The sequence below is a fragment of the Onychostoma macrolepis genome, chromosome 11 (assembly GCF_012432095.1).
Source record: "Onychostoma macrolepis isolate SWU-2019 chromosome 11, ASM1243209v1, whole genome shotgun sequence".
In the NCBI taxonomy this organism is placed as follows: Eukaryota; Metazoa; Chordata; class Actinopteri; order Cypriniformes; family Cyprinidae; genus Onychostoma; species Onychostoma macrolepis.
In genome coordinates, this window is record NC_081165.1 from 25,527,480 (window position 1) to 25,549,107 (window position 21,628).

Genomic DNA, 21,628 nt, shown 5'->3' on the forward strand with positions numbered 1-21,628 from the left:
AGTCCCACCCACACGGCGTAAAATATTAAACCAGCATCATTCATTATTTAGGAGCGTGGCTTCGGTCTCTCCATAATTAATCAAATAAAATGGTCGCAGAAAATGAGCAGCTGACACAGGGATTTGTTTACATTAACGGTGCAGGTCAGTGTCCTTTTCGCCACACTGATATGTAACCAATGTTTGACTTTTTTGTTGGTCATGTTTCTTATAACAAATCACCATGGCATCCATGGTTAACGCAAATGTAATATAGTTATTATTGTCATTACTGTCAAATCATAAAAAATATATATGTTTAATTTAACAATACACTTTTTGATGATAGTTGTAGGCTAGCTGTTAGCCTTTTATTTATTTTTTGCTGTACTGACAAAAACTGTGCTAACTGTTGTATTTTATGGTGAATTTTCCTCCTAAGTTGCCTGAAAAAGTGTACAACGCAATTAATTTCTTACCAAAAGCATATATTCTCAAAATATTATTGTTTACTATTATATTACATATATTTATTATATGTAGGCTAATAAAAATTATTTTTATTCAGTAAAAACAATGCAACAAAGTTGCATGAGTGCATTGGCGAAATTGCATCTTTTAGCGCCATCTAGTGTTTAAATTAACATTAACGCAAATTACGATAATTTAATAAGCGTTACAAGCCCCGAACAATTTAAAGTGAGTGTTTTGTGGCTTTTATTTCATATCTGTTAGTTTGTATGTTGTATCTATATTAGTGTGACGTCGAAGGCCAGCAAAATTAACCTAATTGATATGACCTACATTTTTTATTTTCCAGAAAAATGCACCAAAAATATAGGCCTACTCATCATGGGGCACATACAAAAAATTTTTTTAGCTAATCAAACGCTTTCTAGAATGAGAATCCGTCATGCCACCAAAGAGGCCTGTAATAACTGGAGAGACGTGGTTAGCATTAGCATAGTCAAAGCTATCCAGCCAAATTTGCACCCATCTCTGGTCTTTATGAATGATTCATTTATGAATGATTGCTTTAAACCCCATATTATTTATTTAATTATTTTTATTGACAATTCAGAACAATCTGAATTTTTGGCTCTGGCAGTGGAGAACAGAAACACACTGAGATAAACCAACTTTATCTGAAACATATGTGACCTGTAAACAAACTGAACAAATATCTTTAACAATGTCAGTAATACTAACACACAGAGGACACGTATAAATTTACTACACATTATCACAGAGAAGAAGACATAGTTCTTTTAATATCATACAGCAAAATTCATTTCAGACACTATGAATGTTTCACAGTCGCTGCTGTAATGGCACTGAAGCTAAAGGGATGTGCTTTAAGGCTCAACACTGGCTTTTCTGATCTCCGAGAACGAGCGTGGCCAAGGCTACTGGATGAAGTGGCACTTTTAGCATCAATCTGGCTACAGATTCTCTTCAGCACTGCTGACTACTCTTAAGTAGGGAATATTTTTTAATTATAAAATAATTATGTGTCACGGTTCCATCTTCTTAACAAATGAAAAATGAAGGGTCTCATTTCTGGGCTACTGTATATGAAAATAATCATTTTCAAACGGGTTTCCCAAACACATCCCCATCTGGTCAGAAAAAGAGGTAGTCAAACCCCAATAAATAAAATATTCTTTATATATAGCAAAATGATTACATATGCATTACCCAAACAATAATTGTGATTAATCTCACAATTTCCAACCATTAGAAGAATTTAGAATAAAATAGTAATTAATTTTTTTTATTTTATTACACAATTTTCTCTGATCCCAGTTTAGTATTCAAAAAAAAAAAAAAAAAAAAAACACACACTCCTCCTCCTATGCAATTTCATAGCATGTTTCTGACTTGTGTATAAACAGGTTCATATTTATGGAATATATTGAGGCAAATATCTCAGAAAATGATGACAATATGAGAACAGGATCTTAAGGATCAGTTAGCCACAGCCCTTTATGTGAGGTGGCCACGCATCTGGCTTAGAGTAAGGGTTGTTTGTGCTGATCTAGACCAGAACGTCCTGTTTAAATCCACCACACAATAAAACTGGGAAAGATGTGGGATCCACTTCAGCTCTTGATAGCACCCAGTGGAGGCAATCTCCAATTTTACGATCTCTAACATGGGCACAGCAGAGTAAACCACCGTATAACACTGATTCGCTCACGAGTATCGAGTTAGGGGAGTTAAGATTTGTCATCGTTCGAGTTTATTCATCAATCAGTTAAAATATCAACCCTGTTTCTTTCGATATGATCATTATGTCTACATAGTGCTAATGTGTCAAGAGGTATAAAGGTATTTCAGTACAAAGATGCTTGTAAAGGGATTCTCCATACGGTCGTCTAATGAGCCCAATGTGGCTTTTAGATTACATTTTTTTCCTATTTGTTCAAAACAAGATTATAAACAGATAGTTTAGTGACTGCACTTTGGAGTCTTGCTACATTAAAAAGAAATCAGCATTATCCTGAGGTTGTTAACAATCACAATCTTATCGCTAACCTGTTAAGGCAAGACACTACAAGTTTTTTTTTTTTTTTACATTTTGCTTCCATAACGTCTTTTTTTTTTTAGACTAGTGGAAAAAAAACATCCAAAATACAGATTTGAGTGCTTAATTATTACACTTTATCTTTTTGTGACTGTAGATTTCAATTACAAAAGATATTTTTAAAGGCTGTTTTAAACACTGAGCGAAAAATTTACATTATAAAACATTCTAAAGTGTACATTCTAAAGCTTTATAGTCTGTAATCACCTTATTTATATTTATACATTTTATTTCTAAAAACTTGAGTTATTTATTTATTTATTTTCTCTGGCTGTTGACAGAATTTTCTGATTTATGGAGTGATGAAAAGAGAAATCCAAAATTCTCTCTGTAAAAACTCTATTAAGCCTTTACAGAGAAATGTTTTTATACGAAATTATTGTTATTATTATTACTAATATACTGCGATTAATCAGCTGGAGAAGTATGGTGATCTATTAGTTATATAAATATGTTTTACTCCATTCACCTGTGGTGTCTTGCCTTAATATTTCCTGCAACTGTCCCATTTCATTCGACTAAGTTATTTCTCAGTGGCAAAAAAGCAAAAGCATTAAGTTATCCATTATTAAAAAGGTTCAAGATAATAAATATCCTAGAGTCGAGTGAAAAACTTCACATAATGAGTAAATCAGCTTTCCTCTGCAGTTGGCATGGACAGTCACTCAAGGGAAGACTCATGTTTCTCCATGAGACCACGAACACATTCAGCTACACCTTCGGCCTCAGTCCTTATGCAAAAGTTTATGTCTGGGACACAATATAGCTTTAAAATACAGGCCTATTTGGTCAGATAAACCAATGTCTTTTTAGTGTATGGTTGTTCTACTCAACCCCAAAATATTGCAACTAAGAAACACAAGTGAAGCAGCACTCTTAGTACTGGGCCTTGTTAAGTTTCCAGCTGCAGGATGGATACGCTGATCGTTTCTTGGTCCAGTTCTCTTTCGCTGCGGTCTAAAACGGGAGCGACTCCGCGAGGGGACGTCTGCGCATGCCTGGGGTCCGTCAAAGTCCTTGATCCGTCTTTATCTGCGTGCTCTTCTTCAGCCTCTAGCTCTCCGTCCTCTTCCTCCAGAGTCAGCTCAAACTGAAACTTTTCCCCGGCCGAGCCTGCGACGCCCAGCGTGGCCCGAGAGTCCTGCTCTTTAGGGGTGGGAGACGGGCTGCGGGGGATCATGCTCTGGTACCATTCGCGATTGTCCTCCAATGTGTCTAGAATGTCCTGAGCATCGGGATGGACCAGATCAGCCCATGTCTCCCATAGAGGATGGACAATGTAATCGATGAATCCCACCTTAAGAAACAATGATTAGTACATTATAGTAAAGGACAGGCAACTAAATGCTGATTTTTTAACAATTAAAAAGTTCATGATTTTAGCATTTTAGAAATTAAGTGAATGTCAATATCATAACATATTTTATTAATATCTAAAATGCATATGTTATCTCTGACAGTCCAGATTTTTTATTTTTTTGGGGTAAAATTTCACTTTTTTTTTCTCTCTCAGTTTACAGCTAGATATTTTTAATCTATAAACACCTATTTATACAGTTTGAGAAAAATATTAAGTGATGCTGTGAGGCTTTTTTAAATAACTGGATTTTATACTGTCATTTTGCAAATTATTAAAATAGATTCAGTACATTTGTTTTATTTACATCTAAATTCTATTGTTTATTTATTTATTAACAAAACTAAATTCAGAATTTTCTTCCAAATAAAAACTACTGATAATAATAGAATAAAATATGGACTATTCATGTCATTAGTTCATGAATCAAATTTAGTGAATGTTGAGTCATTATATATATCTTAAATGCACATATTAACTTTGACAGTTGTAAAAAAATACATTTTCTCAGTTTTATACAGCTATATTTTTATGTAATGAAAAAATAACCATTCATTACAGTAAAAACCCATTTATACAGTGTGAGAAAATATTAGATGTGATATTACAAAGACTTGGTTTTTGTAATTTCTCATATTAATAAGAGTTATCAGAAAATACTTTTTATTTACATCTATATTTACTTATTTATTAAAACATATTTTAATAATATCGTAAGTACACACATTAAAATCGTATTGTAATCTTTTCATTTTTTTTCTCTCCATTTTTGGTGACCTTCCCAAACCCCAGCTTGCAAACCCCTAAAATAGACATAATCATACCTGAGATTTTTCCACAGAAGCTGTGTGTTTGTCGCACATGGGGCTGATTTCTATGCCCTTGTCACGCTCACGGTCCCCCTGTCTGAAGAGCTCCACCATGATGCGATCTGTCCACTGTCTGTAGAGCTCCAGGGGTTTGGTGGGGTTGCTGAGGTCTGCGCAGTGAACCATATTCTGAAGCACCTTTCCAAGAAAAGAAAGACTTTTTACAATTCAGCTGTTCAAATAGGGCTGAAAAAAATCCAATAAATAGTTGACTAGCCTTCTAAAAGTGGGCCTAAATAGAGTTGTTTAGTAAGGCATTGTAGTGAATGTGCTAGAGTGAGACTGCAGTACCTGTATGCGGTCAGAGTAGTTGTCCAGCAGCAAGACTCCCAGACTGGTCACTTTTTTAGTTTCCACCATTGTCTTCAGGTCAGCCAGGAAATTCATGTGTTTGGACATATCAGTGGCTAATACCTGGAGAGATGACATTAGAAGCATTAAAAATGTGACATTTTAGAAAGGTTTGTTTTACATCATATGTTTTTATCTGGGTTAAAACTTTGTGACTTTTTTCCTCATGTCATTTAGTCTTTTGAAATACAACAAAAAAGAGACACCGCGGTAGTCTGATTCACAAATGAGTCACAGAGCACTCATTACCTCAATGAATCATTTAGAAACAGTCATTCGCTCATACATCATTACTACCAGACGTTTGGTTATGCTTGTAAAATAAACCATTCACTTTTATGTTCTCCTTAAAGGGACAGTTTACCCAATTCTGGAATTTACTCAACCACAAGTTGTTCCAAACTTGTATGAGTTTCCGACCTGTTTATTATCTTAAATCCATTACAGTGTGTAAAACAATCATTCTGGTAACAAGATGCACACTTCAACGCACGCAGGCCTACTATTAATACTGAAGTCCTATGGTTTTGTTTTACAGTAAATACAATCGATATCTGAGGCGCAGGATGATGGTAGTTGTGTTTAAATGAAGCGAACGAGAGTGCAGCGATGTGAGATGTGAAAGAAGCAACAGTCTCAAATACCCAGATGAGCATGTCTTTCCTGCTCAGCCACAACATTCCGAGCTGTTGGCGAATAGCACACCCCGGAATGTTGTGGCTGACCAATCAGAATCAAGTATTTCAGCGAGCTGCGTAATAAACGTGTATTAGCCTCACCATGTCTATGGTCATCTGTCGTAGGGACTGTCGTTTTTTCTTGCTGAGATTGCAGAAGATATCACAGTTCTCCTCCTGGAGAAGCTTGAAGCCCACAGCCAAGTGATGGTTCTCCAACACCGAGGCGTCATTGTACATGAGAGCGAGCTCAGAGTCTGAAAGAGTGAAGAGAAAAACAACCTGCTAAGGTCCCGCTGGGTTTTTAGTAGTGATGCACTGAAATTTCGGCAACAGGGATTTTTTAACAATTCTGGAGGGCCAAAATTATTGAGTGAATCAGTGATGTTTAATTAGCGTTTCTCTGATGGTGCGTTTTGACTTTGTCAGTGTCTAGTTTATTTAAACACTGTGGTTAAACAACAGTGTGGAGGCCAGTGCTGGATTTACAATATCGATTTCGTGTTTTTAATCGATACTGATATGGACTTAAATCTTTTATTTGGCGCTGTTTTCCGCCGATTCGTCAACTTCACTAAACATTATCTGTGGCGCGCCTACCATCCAAAAATCGCAAGAAGAGTTGTGCTTTGTTACTTTTAATATGTAATTAATATGTATTTAAGCTTTCATATTCTCAATCTTATCATGAAACATGTGGTTTTGACACTTTTTAATGTCGCATGAAAATCAGTGTTTCCACCGCATAAAGACGTCAATAAAACAGCTTGTAAACAATGTCACGTAATTTACCTGAGGAAAGACATTAAATGTCCATAAACTCAATAGTCAGTGAGAAAGAAAACTATAGAGAAGAGCATTTTGTGGAATATATGCACTATATTACATATTTGTTATATTTTTACTTAACCTGTTGTCTTCATTATTCAATGTACGTTTGAATAAATCTATCATGAAAAATTTATTACAGCCACTGTTTAAATGTTTATATTTTAACTACTGCTGTCAAACGATTAATTGCATCCAAAATAAAAGATTTTGTTTACATAGTGTATCTGTGTGTACTGTGTATATTTATGATGTATATATAAATACACACACATACACTATATATTTTGAAAATATTTACATGTATATACATTTATATATTTATATTCTTATATATAAATATATTTAATATACAAACATAGCATTTTTCTTAAATATATACACATGCATGTGTTTGTATTTATATATACATAGTAAATATACACAGTATACACACATATATTATGTAAACAAAAACGTTTATTTTGGATGCGATTAATCGTTTGACAGCAGTAATTTTAACAAAAAAATGTAGAACAATTTTGTTATAAAAAAATGGACATAAACACTTATGTGCAATTTAAATATTTTGGAGTGTTGCTTAATAAATAAATTTGATTGATTATTAAATAAGATTTATTTTCAGTTTTCGGCCCAGTGCATCCTGAATTTTTGGTTTTGGCCCAGAATTTTCATTTTGGTGTATCACTAGTTTTAAATAACTGTGTTTGTGTTTGGGACGGAGCCTAAGTGAATGGATTTGGCGGTTATTGTAATGGCTTGTCATTAAAGAGTCATACTTGTGTTAATGAGGAACTGGTTAGACAATCCTGGATGGTCAACATCATGAATAGCACTCGCAAACAGAGCAGCCATGATCTCAAGGTCTGTGAACACATCCTGAAAGTCATAACAAAACAAAACAAACAAACAAATATATGCTGGTTTGTTTAGAGGTCACTTCCCATGAGCACTATGTATGTGTGTGATCAAGCATGCAGACCTCTAGGGCAGGTGTGGAGAGCAGAACGTGTGTGGACTGCACAACATCTGCTGCGTGGATGTTGTTATGGTAGGCCACGTCCGCGTGGTAGTGATCCTCCAAAGTCATGAGGAAAGTTAAGAAGGTGTCCGATGGGATCTTAAAGGTCTTGAACAAATCTCGCTCCTGAGAATTACAGGGTATAGAAACATGCAGCAATCAAATATCAGGTAAATCTGCAATTAAAGTCAGCGTAAAAATAAACAAGTAAGCTATTTTCAGTTAATGCTACAAAACAATGATAAAATTATTAGCTTTTTCTTCTGGTAGTTCTACTATGTATCTGGAAATACAATAGCAAAGCAGTGGAACATTTATGTCAAGAGATAATTCTAGACAAAAATCTTACCTGAAAAATGGTGTACATTACGACTGTTAGAGGCCGATTCCCAGAATACTCTGCTATCTTAAAAATATCTATACCCCATCGATTGATGTCCTCAAACTCCTAGAGTGAAAAATACAGTCAACAATATTAATATAGCACTGTGAATCTCTGAATTTGATGTAATTTAAAGAAAGGTATCACAAATACTTTATCTAAATATTTCACAAAAAGTAGTTTGACAATAAATATATTTGATAAAAATAGTTAAAATATTTTTTAATAACTAAATAACATATATATATGTAACAAAATAAATTTTTTTCATTGAGAAGTGTTATATGCTTGCAGAGAAACTGAACAAACCAGGAACCATGATTTTTGACTAATATAAAAATGCACTTAAATTAAAATTTGTGAAAGGCATGTAAATGAATAAAAAATAGTTTCTTGCAGTTGAGAAAAAAGTCAGAACTGCGCGATATAAGCACAAAATAGTGACTTTTTTTCTCGCAATTCTGACTTTTTTCCTCTGAATTCCAAGTTTACATATTGCAGTTAGTTTTTTTTTTTTTTTATTATTATTATTATTATTTTCACCATGGAATCAAAAATCGAAAGGAGATTTTAAAAAAATGTGATTTGGTAAAAGGTGATCGCAATTCTTACAATTTCTTGCAATTCTGATCTACAGTAGAACTGACAAAGAGTGAAATGAAGGGACACCTCGGCCAGGAGGCTCTCATGTTGTGTGTTGACACCAAATCGAGGGATGGATGTTGGAGGGAGACTCGGACTGGGGCTCAGTTTTCTCACTCCACTTATCTGAGACATCGGCCGGCGTTTTTTCTCCTCCTTACACGCTGCTGACACAATCTCCACGTCATGCTGTTTTTCTGCAACACAAACAGAGTACGTGAAAATCCCTGAGCTAAATTCAGATTGAAAGGAAAGATGCAATTTGGGAAAATAGAAGAAAAATACTATATTTATTTCTCTGAATTAATGCTGAATACACCATGTTATCACAAATCCAGTTTCTAAATTTGTCAATTACATATAAATGACAAAGTCACTCACGTAAAATTGTGCTTGCTATGAACTCCGACACTTGGTTTCCTGACCGGCTGGTCTCTGACAGCTGAGTAAGTTCCCTGTTGAGCATTCTTTTAAACTAAAAATAATACAACAAATAAAATTAATAAAACATTAGTAACATTATATTCTCAACAGTTTAGTTCAGGAAATAAAACCTCCATAGGGAAATTTATTTTTAACAACTGATAAAACTTTAAAGACAGACCTGCTTTGAGGTTGTTAATTGATTGTATGTGCTTTTGTTGAACCCATCAGTTTGCATAAATTCAGCTTATTTTTAAAAGAATTATGTGGAATAGGAATTTGAATTTGAAATTCCACCAATCAGTGAGCAAAGAGTGCCAAATGAGATCTTTAGCTCCGCCCACTCCCATGAAGCACCGTGAATGGCGTTATCAAGTCGGTCTCCCTACGCTCTCAAAATACTTTTAATATTTGTAAAGACATGCATATTATGCAATGAACATAAACTATATCGTTTCTATAGATACAACCATAGATAAATGTAAAGTTTAAAATTTCTCTGTCAATTTTAATTTGCTTAGTTCCTGTAGTTCCTTCTCGTAACGTTGTCTTTTTGTCTGATTTTCATGTACTTTTTTGCTTCAAATGATTGTGATTTTCCTTGGAGCTGGTTAGTTTGGTTCATGGCTTCATGGCTAAAATCCCTATGGGAAAAATACTTTCCGAAACCAGAAAAAGTGGGCGGACACTAATGCACTTTAATACACTCCATTTATTGTACTTATGGGACTGATTTCCGTGCAATAATAACAACAGCAACAACTGATACAATGAATAGAACTGCGAACAGGAGACGAAGAAAATGAGTGTGTATCACACTGCATCAGAGCCCTGCAGCACAATATTCATTTTCATCACACTGTTACCCGGTTACCATGGTAACTGAGTCCATACCAAAAGCTGTGCAAGGAGACACTCATTCAGACACTACAGTGCATGTCGGGGTTATGTAATCATGCAGCAGCAAAATGACTTTCAACCCTGATTAACTCATAATATAAAATGCATATGGAGCACTGCAATGAAACACCACACTTTTGAATAGTAGTAAACATACTGTACGACAGTATGCCTCATGCATTGCAATAACTGAAACCACTCTGCCAACATTGCTTACGTCCAAGTTTCTCTTCATTGTACTGAAATATGCTGGCATTGTTTTGCATTGTTGCTGTCTTTATGCATGGCTCTGGGTGTGGAACATGCACAACATCAAACATGAATTTAATTCAAAGACTGAGTTATAAGTTACTGACATATTATTAACATAAATATCTTAAAATCAAAATGTACTACCCTTCTGTACCCAAAAACTTATTAATAGGCAATTTAGTAGAAGTAGAAGTAGTTCATATGACTCATTCAGCTGTCTTCTGAAGTCATATGATATGTGTGCAGTGTTATTTTAGTATTATTTATTAATTATTCATTATTTAGTATTATTGATACTAAAATGGTATGAATTTAATTGAGTTTATTAATATTATATATAATATTAATATTCTAATTTTAGTTTTGGTTTTATGAATTTAGTCCTTTTCTATTATTAAGTTTGAAATATTTCTGTTTATTTTTGATTTAGTAATTTTAGTACTTCAACCTATCTTGTTTCAGTTTGCTGCCAATGCAGCATTTCTAATTATAACTTAAGATTTTCATTTTAGATTTATATTTTATTTTATTTCAGCTCTATTTCAATGAACTAAAATGATGTTTTAATAGTTCTAGTTAACAAATAGCTTTTAAATGAGCCAATAAAAAGTTAAACTATGAACTACAGACTTTATGACATAAAATCTGCTCCACAGATGGCATATTTGACTTGTGAGCTATGTACTAATACAGTGTAAATGCTGTACTGTATGGCCAGTTTATGTTGCTTTTTTGTCATTATAAATACATTTTCAGTGCATAGATAAGAACAGCTCATACATCATCTCATTTTCTTGTGAGAGCAAATGATTCAAAATGTCACTTTTGACTGAAATATTGCTTTCAATACCTTATTGGAGGCCATTTCGCTGACAGAGTGCCGTGTTTGCAGGGTCTCTAGCTGGTCCAAACACCAATCCAGCTCTTCAAGGGTCTCGACGGCGAGTTTCTGATATGCCTCATCTGCAACAAACAACCTCAGATGTCAGAACATCGATAATACGTTACAGGTAAGTATTCAGATGTTCAAATATTTACATCTATAAAAATTTGCCTGAGGTCTACAGTAAGGAAAAGTCCTTATCTTTGGCTAGACCAGCTCATGTTCTTACACTCACCGGACAAGCTTGTTTTACAGGCAGACTGAGGTGTTGTGCCTGACAGTCTCCTATTATGAAGGAAAAAGATTAAAGAGACTTCATGTGACAACTGTTATAAATCTTTTCTTTTTTTAATCCTTCCATTCACTGCCTGTCTGAAGGTGTTTCGGCTACAGACTCACTTGTTGCTTCTATCTTGCACGTGGGTTAAAGCTGCAACGTTACCCCTCACTGTTCGCAGACTGGCAAGAACCTACAGTAACACACACACAGACACACACACACACACACAAACACAAACATATTACACATTCAAGTATCTGCACAACACAATGGCCACAGAACTACAGAACACACATGTGCACAGTGCCTTGAAAACTCTTTGAAAGTGCAAATATAAAAGCTTTTACATATATATTAGGTCTACAGATTTAGTGCATTAATTTGGTGCGATGAATTATTGAAGAAATAACATGTTTAAATTATTAACGGATTTAATTTTGCTGCCCGGACCTGTGCGTCATCTTACACTGGATGGGTTTTTGTTTTATATTTATATTGTATGATATAGTTTAGCAATACCATACAAGCAAGAGTGCTGTTTTTCCTGAATTTCCTGATTTTGATTTTATGCAACAGTTCAATAAAAACACTTAATACTGTGATCAATTTTAGGTACAATATTCAGTTTTTTTTCAAGTTCCAAACAAAGCCACAGCTGAACGGTTGTGTCTTTTCAAGCAACACACAGCTGTGTTTATTTCTTTTCTGTATGAATCCACATTTTTGATCAAATAAAGTGAGTCAATGATTCAGTAACCTTTTTTCATAAAGACACTCACTTGCTTTGTTTCTGAATCAGTTAGCAGTTTGAACAAATTGTTTGAATCAACAAAGAGTTTAATATTGAAATTTTTCAATAATTCATATTTCAATATTTTTTATTTTATTTTTTACAACCTATTAATTCCCATTTAAAACCCATTAACCTCATAGCATTATCTATGCAATTCCAACAGCAGTGTAGATGTCTATTCAATTATTTAACACAATAATGACTTTATCATTTGAGGGGTAATATAACTGACCTGAGCAAATGGCGTTACAATCATGTCCTCCCCATGACTGCAAAAGAGAAGTCAACAATCATGATCAAATTACTAATTTAGCAAGATAGCAATATTGATTTTTTTTTTCTTAAAGCAATTTCATTGTCTTATTGTAAATGATTGACTGGTACATATGTAATATTTCTCTCTGATGCTGAAGCAACTTTCCACTTTGGTTGCCAAATCCCTCTTACTTTTTAACCCCTTTTCCTCCAATCGCAGACTAAAATAATTTCCTCCAATTAATCACTGATGAATTTTAATGTGATGCTTTAGTTTTCATAAAGGTATAAATAAATGTACTGCGCTCAAGAGCTACATGCTGAAAGACTGAAATAATAATTAAGTGGGACATCAGAAAATCCATTGAGCCAGTCCAGTGACAAAGTACTATGACATATTTTGCTTTAGTGCATGTTGAAAGCTCACATCTCGCTGGCCATCGAGGAGTTTCTGGACATCGTCTTGGGCGAGAGGTCAAAATCCGAGTCCGAGCGGTAAAGGAAAGACTCTCGCCTCTGGCTGTTGGCCTGGAGGACCAGACCTGAGCTTGGACTGGGGTCCAATGGACTGCGCCCGATCGACAATCCATTTTCCACATCGAAACTACAACAGAAAGACAGGTGACAGGAAGTTAATTAAGTGAGGGAACATTTTGACAGCCAAAAAGAAGAAAACACCAGACATTTGATTAAAGTAATACTGAAAATGGCAACATACATTTCAGGCACTGCCATTCTTGCAACTGCAAGGAGAAGTGTTATTTTAAATGTTAAATCTGTGATTATGCGAGAGAAAAGGACAGAATGTTGTTTATTTTTAATGTATTCTGAATGAATATACTAGGATTGCACAATAATGGCTAAATAGTAATCACATTTATTCTTTTTGAGAATCTTTTTAATCTTTTAAAAATTATTAATGACGATTATTGTCATTTTAATTTCTTTTTAATGTGTCATCAGAATTACAGAATTTTCCCAACTCGCATGGTTTCCTCAAAGATTGAGTTGCGGCAAAAAGTGTAGACGACCACGTGAAAGAAAACAGACTGGCTGTATTACACTTATTTGAACAGAATCTCTCAACAGAAAGCGCTAAAGCTCAACTTGTGTGTTTTCTGCTCATTATTGTTTTTTCCCGTAATGTAGATGTGTGTGGTTGCCAGGTTGGGATGATTAAGTAAACCAGAAAATTGGGGTATTTAAATTCATAGATCTGGCAACCACAAAAAGCTTGTTACCAATGCAAGATAATGTAAATGCAAAATTAAAATGGAACTTTTTCAACGTAAATAACCAGTGGGAAAATATTGCATATGATAGTGCATAATAAATCAAGTGAAGCAGAAATCGTCATCATGATAATAAAATGACTTATCGTGCAGCCATAGTTTCATTCATGATTGCCAGTAAATCAAGACCTCTGACCCACAAGCTGTTAACACAAAAAGAAGAGAAACAGGCCTTCATTTGTAGGAGTGTCTGTAGGTCTGAATTCAAGAACTCTCTGCTCTGATTCGGACTGACTTGAGAGAGTGAGCCAGGACTGCTTTTGGTTTATTTATATCTGTGGTGAAGGTTAAACGGCTGAGGGTCTATTTTTAGTTTCTCAGGTAAAATGTTGCTTCTCTCCATTCAGAAATCATAACGTGACTGGGATGTGAAAAAGCAGAATGACTTATCATATTTTGATAGAGTAAATGGGGCTAATTCTGAATCCATATTGACTTGAAAGCATGTGCATCTGTATTGATGAATGGGCTGTATCTCACACACTGTTCATGCAGTTTTGTAGTTTTGTTCAAGCCTTTACAGAATTACACATTTTTCTTCAAAAGAGTCAAATTAAAGTTTGAATATTATTCTAGGAAAAACATTGATTTTATCTCTTCAAGTAAACCTTCCTCCTGATGTTTTGGATGGACTCTAAGCAGCTGGGCTTCACAAAGGCATTTATGAGAAGTGGTGAACTGGCACTGAGACACAGATGTTATCATTAAAGAACACTTTCCCTGAAACAACAGGGAGCTTCTGTGACAATAAAGGCCAAATACGACACCATTCTTTCTTTTATGTTTTTTGTCCTGGTGGGTCCCGCAGCCTGACCTTGGCACTTTAGAGACGGGAACCCAGATGAAAAAATGTGCCACAGGAAAAAACAAGACGCAAGAGTCATAAAGTGCTGGCTTGGGTGGTGCCAGTTAAGATGACCCTTCAGAAAGAAACACTTATTCTCTATAAAGCTGGCCAGTATTTCTTTAATATATATATATATATATATATATGACCCTGGACCACAAACCAGTCTTAAGTCGCAGGGGTATTTTTGGATTAATTATCCATTTTTATTTTATGCCAAAAATCATTAGGATATTAAGTAAAGCTCATGTTCCATGAAGATATTTTGTAAATTTCTTACCGTAAATATATAAAAACTTAATTTTTGATTAGTAATATGCATTGCTAAGAACTTCATTTGGACAACTTTAAAGGCAATTTTCTCAATATTTAGATTTTTTTGCACCCTCAGATTCCAGATTTTCAAATAGTTGTATCTCAGCCTAATATTGTCCGATCCTAACAAACCATACATCAAAGGAAAGCTTATTTATTCAGATTTCAGAAGATGTATAAATCAAAATTTTGAAAAATTGACACTTAAGACTGGTTTTGTGGTCCACGGTCACACACATATATGTATTAATATATAATATATTAATATATATATATATATATATATATATATATATATATATATATATATATATATTAAAGAAATACTGGCCAGCTTTATATATATATATATATATATATGTATATATATATCAGTCCCTCCAGGATTTCACGATTTTTTGTGTGGTTTTGTGATCAAAACGACTGATTTTGTGGTGGTAATTTCCATAAATTTGTGACAAATTTGCGATTTTTTTTTTTTTCTTTTAAATTATGATATCACGTTTACCAAATTAACTTAAGTGAAGTCACCTTTATTTATATAGTGCTTTTAACAATACAGATTGTGTCAAAGCAGCTTTACAGTATCAAATAGGAAAATAGTGTGTCAGTAGTGCAGAAGGACAATACACTCAACTGAAAACACTCAATTTTCAGTTAAAGGTATTTCATTATTGAATTCAGTGATGTCATCATCCAGCTATTGTTTCTTGACAGACCGCTCACACACCCACGATAGCATAGACAGACGTCATCACGTGAACAACATCTGAATCCACGTAACGTAAAATAATTCAGTTAGATGATTAGAATTTTATGTTATGTGAGGTCTTTTATTTATTTTGCGATTATTTTGCAGTTAAATGACGAATTATGCAGGATCACAAAAAAATGCGACATTTTGTTTATTTTGCATTGCACTGAATCGTGAAAAACTGGAGGGACTGATATATATATATATATATATATATATTTATTTTTTTGCCATTCTATACAAATAACATTTCTATAGAATGTATAGATTTCTGGATTTATTTATTTTTTTATTCATTAACTTGAACACCATTGATAGTGATATTTAAAACATGCTATTAAAATAATCTCACATCAAATAATTTACATTTTGAAGTCACTGCTTCCTTTTATCACCAGCAAAATCATTGTGTGCATTCTATGCTGCAGCCATAATTCAACTATTTTATGATATTACATGAGACTCATTAGAATAATGATCCACTACTCAGTAGAACTGTGCCAATCTTGGTAAACTGGTAAACTCTAAGCACAAGATAAATTCAAGATGTCTGGAAATAATATAGTATTTATTATTGTGTATAAACATCTAATAAATATATTGAAATGTTTGTTTATATTAGCTAATAATCAAAGGAAATGTTTCAGACGTGTAGTCAATGCTCTGTTTTCCAGACACTATTTATGTGGTTTTGGGGAAAGAAGATTTATAATAACACATAAAATACCGAAAACAATGTCAGAATATAGTACAATTACAGCCTAGGACCTTTTTCTTTCTCAGAATTTAGTATTGTGTACCAAAATCCATATATTTCCACAGAGAGGGAAGAGCAAAGTACACAATGCATGTTCTGAAGAGCAGTCTGACAAAATGCCGGAGTTTGTATAATGTGGCAAATGTCAACAGTGAACTTACCACAGTACGTGCTTTTCAGCAGATCTTGGTCGCGTTTGCAAGCAGACTGCCATTCTAACTCTCAAGACTTTTAGTAAAAAGCTTGGACACAAATCCAATGACAACCTTACCATATAAATATTTCCTGAAGAATAAATTGATGTATTTCTTATATTTGATTTACCAGTTTGATTTGATATTTCTTTTAAAGACCTTGAATTATTTAAATCCAGAGACTAAAATCTAAATGCATTAGCTTAATATAGTGTTTTTTCCATAAACACATCCAGTCCTTTCTCTTTCTCTCGTATTCTGACCACACGCACACACACACACACACACACAGACATACATACATACATAACTGCTCTTTGCCAACAGACAAGTCACAGCATGCTAAAGCTGACAGATTTGTAGAATACCACAGAAATGCATGTCAGATAGCTTCAGGATCAGACACGCTTTACAGAAAAAATTAAAAACTGCACTTTGCAAAAAGAAAATAAATCCTATTAGGAGTATTACATTTTTTTTCCATTGTAACATTATTTCCACTACATTTGAACACACATTGTTCTCCAAATATAATATAACTATACATTCAAAAATATTACATACATATTTGAAAAACCGTGCACTTTTAAATTTTTGGTATTATTTATTTTGGTCTTAAAGAACAGGCAGATTCACTGTAATGCATTATGAGTATCATCCAAGGTAAAGAGTTAGAATAGCTTAGTGAGAATGATTAGTACACAGTCAGAAGTAAAATGTTAGTGCACACTGTTTACTCAAGGTATAAAACAAACAGCTTGTACAAATACTGTACGTGGAAGTAAGGGAAATGAAGCAATATGCAGAGATGATTCCAAGTTATCCAAGTCGTCATCAATGTAAGTGATTCCAGTGAAGTACACGTTTCATAGTTAATGCCATTAGATGTGAATCTTAATGCAGGGGAGAAACTAATTTAGTTCAATAGATTTAGATTTTTAAACAATGAAATTCAAACAAGTTAGTTATTTAATATTTTTTTGTAATTTAATTATATACTATGTGCTTAACATTTTGCGGGTCTGCATTCAAAATATTATATATTGAATATTTACATTTTAAATATTTTAATAAAGTTAATTCTAAAATTCTGAATTCTGAAAAATCAAATCAAGAACAATTAAAAATAATTATCGTATTACTTTTCACGCCTATAATACATTAGTGTGTGTGTGTGTGTATATATACTGATGAAAAACTATGTGCATAACATTTTGTAAGTTGGCATGAAAATATTGTTTTGAATAGTTACATTATAGAAATGTGTCTAATTTCATAAATTATGATTTTATAAATATTCAAAGTTGATTCAAAATTTCAGAATTTTGCCCAACCCTGAAAAGACTACGTTATAAACTCCATTACACATTATAAAATGTAGTAACAAAGAATGAACCGAACCGCACTTGTTCTCCAGCTGATGATTTTAAACACTTTCAAAGTCATTACTGTGTTTTTCCTGCTCATGTGTGACTCTGAACAGGCAAACACGAGGCACTGGAGACAGACAGGATGCCAATCCCACCAGGAGCTCATGTTATGAGAGAGATCTGGGACGGTGGGATCAATAAGCTCTTGGTGTGAAGAGCACGATGAGAGGTCTGCAGTAATAAAGGACAGTTCTTCTCCCTCGTTCACCTGAACACCAGCTGTATTCCAGAGCTCTGACTCTAGTGTCTCTGATTAGGAATCGGTCTTTATTTGGAACATTGCTTCGATCGTGACAGGACAGGACGCACCGCTTACTGAGCAAAGCCAATTAAAGTGCACAGTGGCCAGTCATAAAGACTCAGTGCATGATGGGCCTAGAACAGCTCTGTGGAGATGGACGGACCCTGATTAGAGGTGCAGATGTGGCTTAAATCTAAATGTTCCAATAAATGAGTAATTCAAGCATGGCCGCTGCACCTTCCTGCTCAAATTAGGTAATAATCACCCCAAAACGAATATAAAAACTGCAGCCACTTGTCCTGCGTGTCTCAATCGGGCCACAAAAGCAGATAAAGGAACATTTCACCCAAATTTAAAAATAAATTCTCATCATTTTCTCACCCGAATGTAGTTCTAAACCCATATAAACCTGGGTTTATATAGTTAATTAAAACTAAAATGAAAAACATTAACAAATGGTACTTAAAAAATTGGATAATGGTTAAATGGTAAATCATGATTATTTTACTCAACAAATACAATCACAATTATTGTAATTTTAGAATTTTCACTTTTCATCAGAATTATTGCACTTTCACATAAGCACAAATCAAGAGAACGTCAACAGATTTAGCAAGCAAACGAAAACAGACTGGCTTCATTACACATTTATTTGAGCAGAATACCTCCAATTTACATGTTTTCAACTTATCAGTGCTTTTCCGAAATGGAACAAAGCGTGTGCACATGGTTGCCAGGTTGGGCAGAAAATGTGTCAATTTATTTAGAGGCTCTGGTTGGGAGATTTACACTCTGATATCTGGCAACCGCAGCCATGAAAGTTTGTGGCCGCTTGTTACCAGTGTAAGATAATGCAAATACCAAACTAAAACTTTCAGAATAAATAACCAGCAGGCAAATATCACAGACGATTATGCCTGAACTGAGAGAAGCAGTAATCGTGATCATGATTAAAATACTATTTATCATGCAGCTGTCTCTACATGAACTGAAATAAAATATAAAATGATTAATTTCAGCTAGCTGCTTGCCAAGGATACATTTCTCATTTTCATTTAGTTTAACTTCATGTACTAAAATAACTAAAAATCAATAAAAACTACATAGTCATATATAAATTAATGCAAAAACTACCAAAAATCACAAAAACAAAACAAATTCTTAAAACTTTAACCAATTTTTAAATGAAAACAGAATATATAATAATAAAAACTGATTCACAATATTAATAAAAACTAGTGCTGTCAAACGATTAATCGTGATTAATCGCATCCAAAATAAAAGTTTTTGTTTACATAATAAATGAGCGCCTAGTATATGTATATATAACACATGCATGTATATATTTAAGAAAAATACGTTATGTTTATATATTAGATATATTTATATATTATATAATAATATAAATGTATATACATGTAAATACTTTCAAATATATACTGTATGTGTGTGTATTTATATATACATAATAAATAAACACAGTACACATACATATATTATGTAAACAAAAACTTTTATTTTGGATGCGATTAATCACGATTAATCGTTTGACAGCACTAATTAAAAACTACAAAAGTATCTCAGTGATACTAAAATAACAATCAAAAGGAGATATTAACGGGCATTTTCACACCTGGCTCATTTGGAGCATTTGTTTAAGGAACCAGGGGCCTGTACCATGAAGCTGGATTAGCTGGCTAGCCAGGTAAGTTTCAGTTTAGCTTGCGCCAACTCTGGGTTTTAGGTACCATGAAAGTAGCTTGGCTTTTAGCTGCGTTCATTGCCATAGTAACTTACACTCCACAGCTAACCTGCTCCGGGGCAGGTTATGTTCTGAGTTAGAGATCTCAAACTGAAATTGGACCAATCAGATGTGAGCTAACCGACACATGTCTGACACAAAAAAAGTCACTCTCCCAGTTTATCTTGCTCCAAATTAAAGGTCACTAGTACAAAAGAAAAAAAAAGTTGGTCTGGCCTTAAAGATAATTACATTATTTTATATTATTTATTTAATTATATGATTTATATTATTATTAATCCATTACACACAAGCTATTTTAGTTTAACAGTTATTATAAATAATTTATTTTAAATGAATGTTAATAGATACAGATTGTATATAATATAAATAAGTTGTAGAATCAATAGATAATGCTTTAAAAAATGACTGTGACCTTACATGTTCGAGTCTCTATCGCTGTATATTTCCAACAATATAAACTAACTTCAGTTTCACTTGTGACTGCACTGATAAAGCAAGATAATTTATTTTATTTGTCCTCTTTCATGAACAAGTACTTTTTCATTGTAAATGCATTTAAATGAATCATATTTTTCAATCTTTTAACCTTTAGCAAAATCTTTAACTTTTAACAAAGGCTTGTGATTGGCTGTTAGCCACTGATGTCACACATCCATGTGCACATGCTCCACAAACTCAGGATCAAAGCCTGAGTTAACAAAGAAAGTTGATGATCAGCATCATGGTACCAACAAAGCCGGATTGGAGAGGTTTGGTTTTGTCAACTCGAAACTAATCCTGTAACTCTGAATTTGTTCATCTACCATCATGGTACAGGCCCCTGGTGTCACGCCCCTGGACTGTTTTGTTGTGTTTTTGCTCCCCATGTGTTCCCTGTGACCCAGTTTCTTCCCAGTCTGATTGTGTTAATTTGATTCCAGGTGTGTCCCCTTAGTTCCTTGATTGTCTTGTCTTTATAAGCCCCAGTTCTTTCAGTTTGTGTTTGTCGGTCTTTAAGTGTCTACCCTGCCTGTGATTCTGTGTTCCTATTTTGAATAATAAACCCCCGTGTTGTGAATTCCTCGTCTCCTCGTTCCTGGTTCCCATGCTCCACGTGAGCTGTGACAGAAAGACCGACCCAAAACAGTACCTCCCCTCGTACCTCCCCTCGTCCGGCCCGAATTCCTCCTCCTCCTGCTGGAGCAGGGGGACAGATCTCTCGAGGACCACACCAGACTGTTCCTGATGATAGCTAATGCCACCAGCTACCCGAACGGCACGCTCTGCTCATGCTACAACGCAAGTTTGAACACCGCGTGCAGAGCGCTGTCGTCCGAGGATGGTCCTCGGAAGGATTTCGCCGCCTTCGTGGAGTGGATTCTGGTGAGAAACGGATCACCCCTCACCGTCTCTCCCGAGGAGGAACTCGCCAGATCCACTCCAGACCCAGAGCCCAGCCCACCAACTCCCAGCGGTACGGAGCATCAGCCCGAGCCCACCGATGACGGAGAGCCATTCCCCGCTGCGATCTGCGAGCCAGCGCAAAGCCGAGCGACTGAGCGGAAGATCGCCCCG

General features: G+C 34.5%; 1 protein-coding gene and 1 long non-coding RNA gene across 8 annotated transcripts in view; one reads left to right on the top strand and one right to left on the bottom strand.

Moving 5' to 3' along the window:
• Positions 1–38: 38 nt before the first annotated feature.
• On the top strand, positions 39–13,024 carry LOC131549455 (uncharacterized). Its single transcript, XR_009273401.1, has 4 exons — positions 39–144; positions 8,689–8,906; positions 11,161–11,278; positions 12,889–13,024. It is a non-coding gene; the product is annotated as an uncharacterized LOC131549455 (long non-coding RNA).
• pde4cb (phosphodiesterase 4C, cAMP-specific b) overlaps positions 1,022–21,628 on the bottom strand; it is a 75,732-nt gene continuing 55,125 nt past the window's right edge. For 4 of the 7 annotated variants that reach the window (XM_058791658.1, XM_058791659.1, XM_058791663.1 and 1 more), the window contains 14 exons: positions 12,907–13,083; positions 12,457–12,493; positions 11,551–11,621; positions 11,387–11,436; positions 11,119–11,231; positions 9,075–9,168; positions 8,664–8,890; positions 8,019–8,117; positions 7,631–7,795; positions 7,428–7,527; positions 5,923–6,077; positions 5,084–5,206; positions 4,748–4,930; positions 1,022–3,863 (listed from right to left, as the gene is read on the bottom strand). In XM_058791658.1, coding sequence (XP_058647641.1) covers positions 3,459–3,863; positions 4,748–4,930; positions 5,084–5,206; positions 5,923–6,077; positions 7,428–7,527; positions 7,631–7,795; positions 8,019–8,117; positions 8,664–8,890; positions 9,075–9,168; positions 11,119–11,231; positions 11,387–11,436; positions 11,551–11,621; positions 12,457–12,493; positions 12,907–13,083 — 1,999 coding nt within the window. In that variant the 3' untranslated portion in view covers positions 1,022–3,458. The remainder of the gene's footprint in view (positions 3,864–4,747; positions 4,931–5,083; positions 5,207–5,922; positions 6,078–7,427; positions 7,528–7,630; positions 7,796–8,018; positions 8,118–8,663; positions 8,891–9,074; positions 9,169–11,118; positions 11,232–11,386; positions 11,437–11,550; positions 11,622–12,456; positions 12,494–12,906; positions 13,084–21,628) is intronic. The other 3 variants (XM_058791660.1, XM_058791661.1, XM_058791664.1) reach the window with 1 other exon arrangement.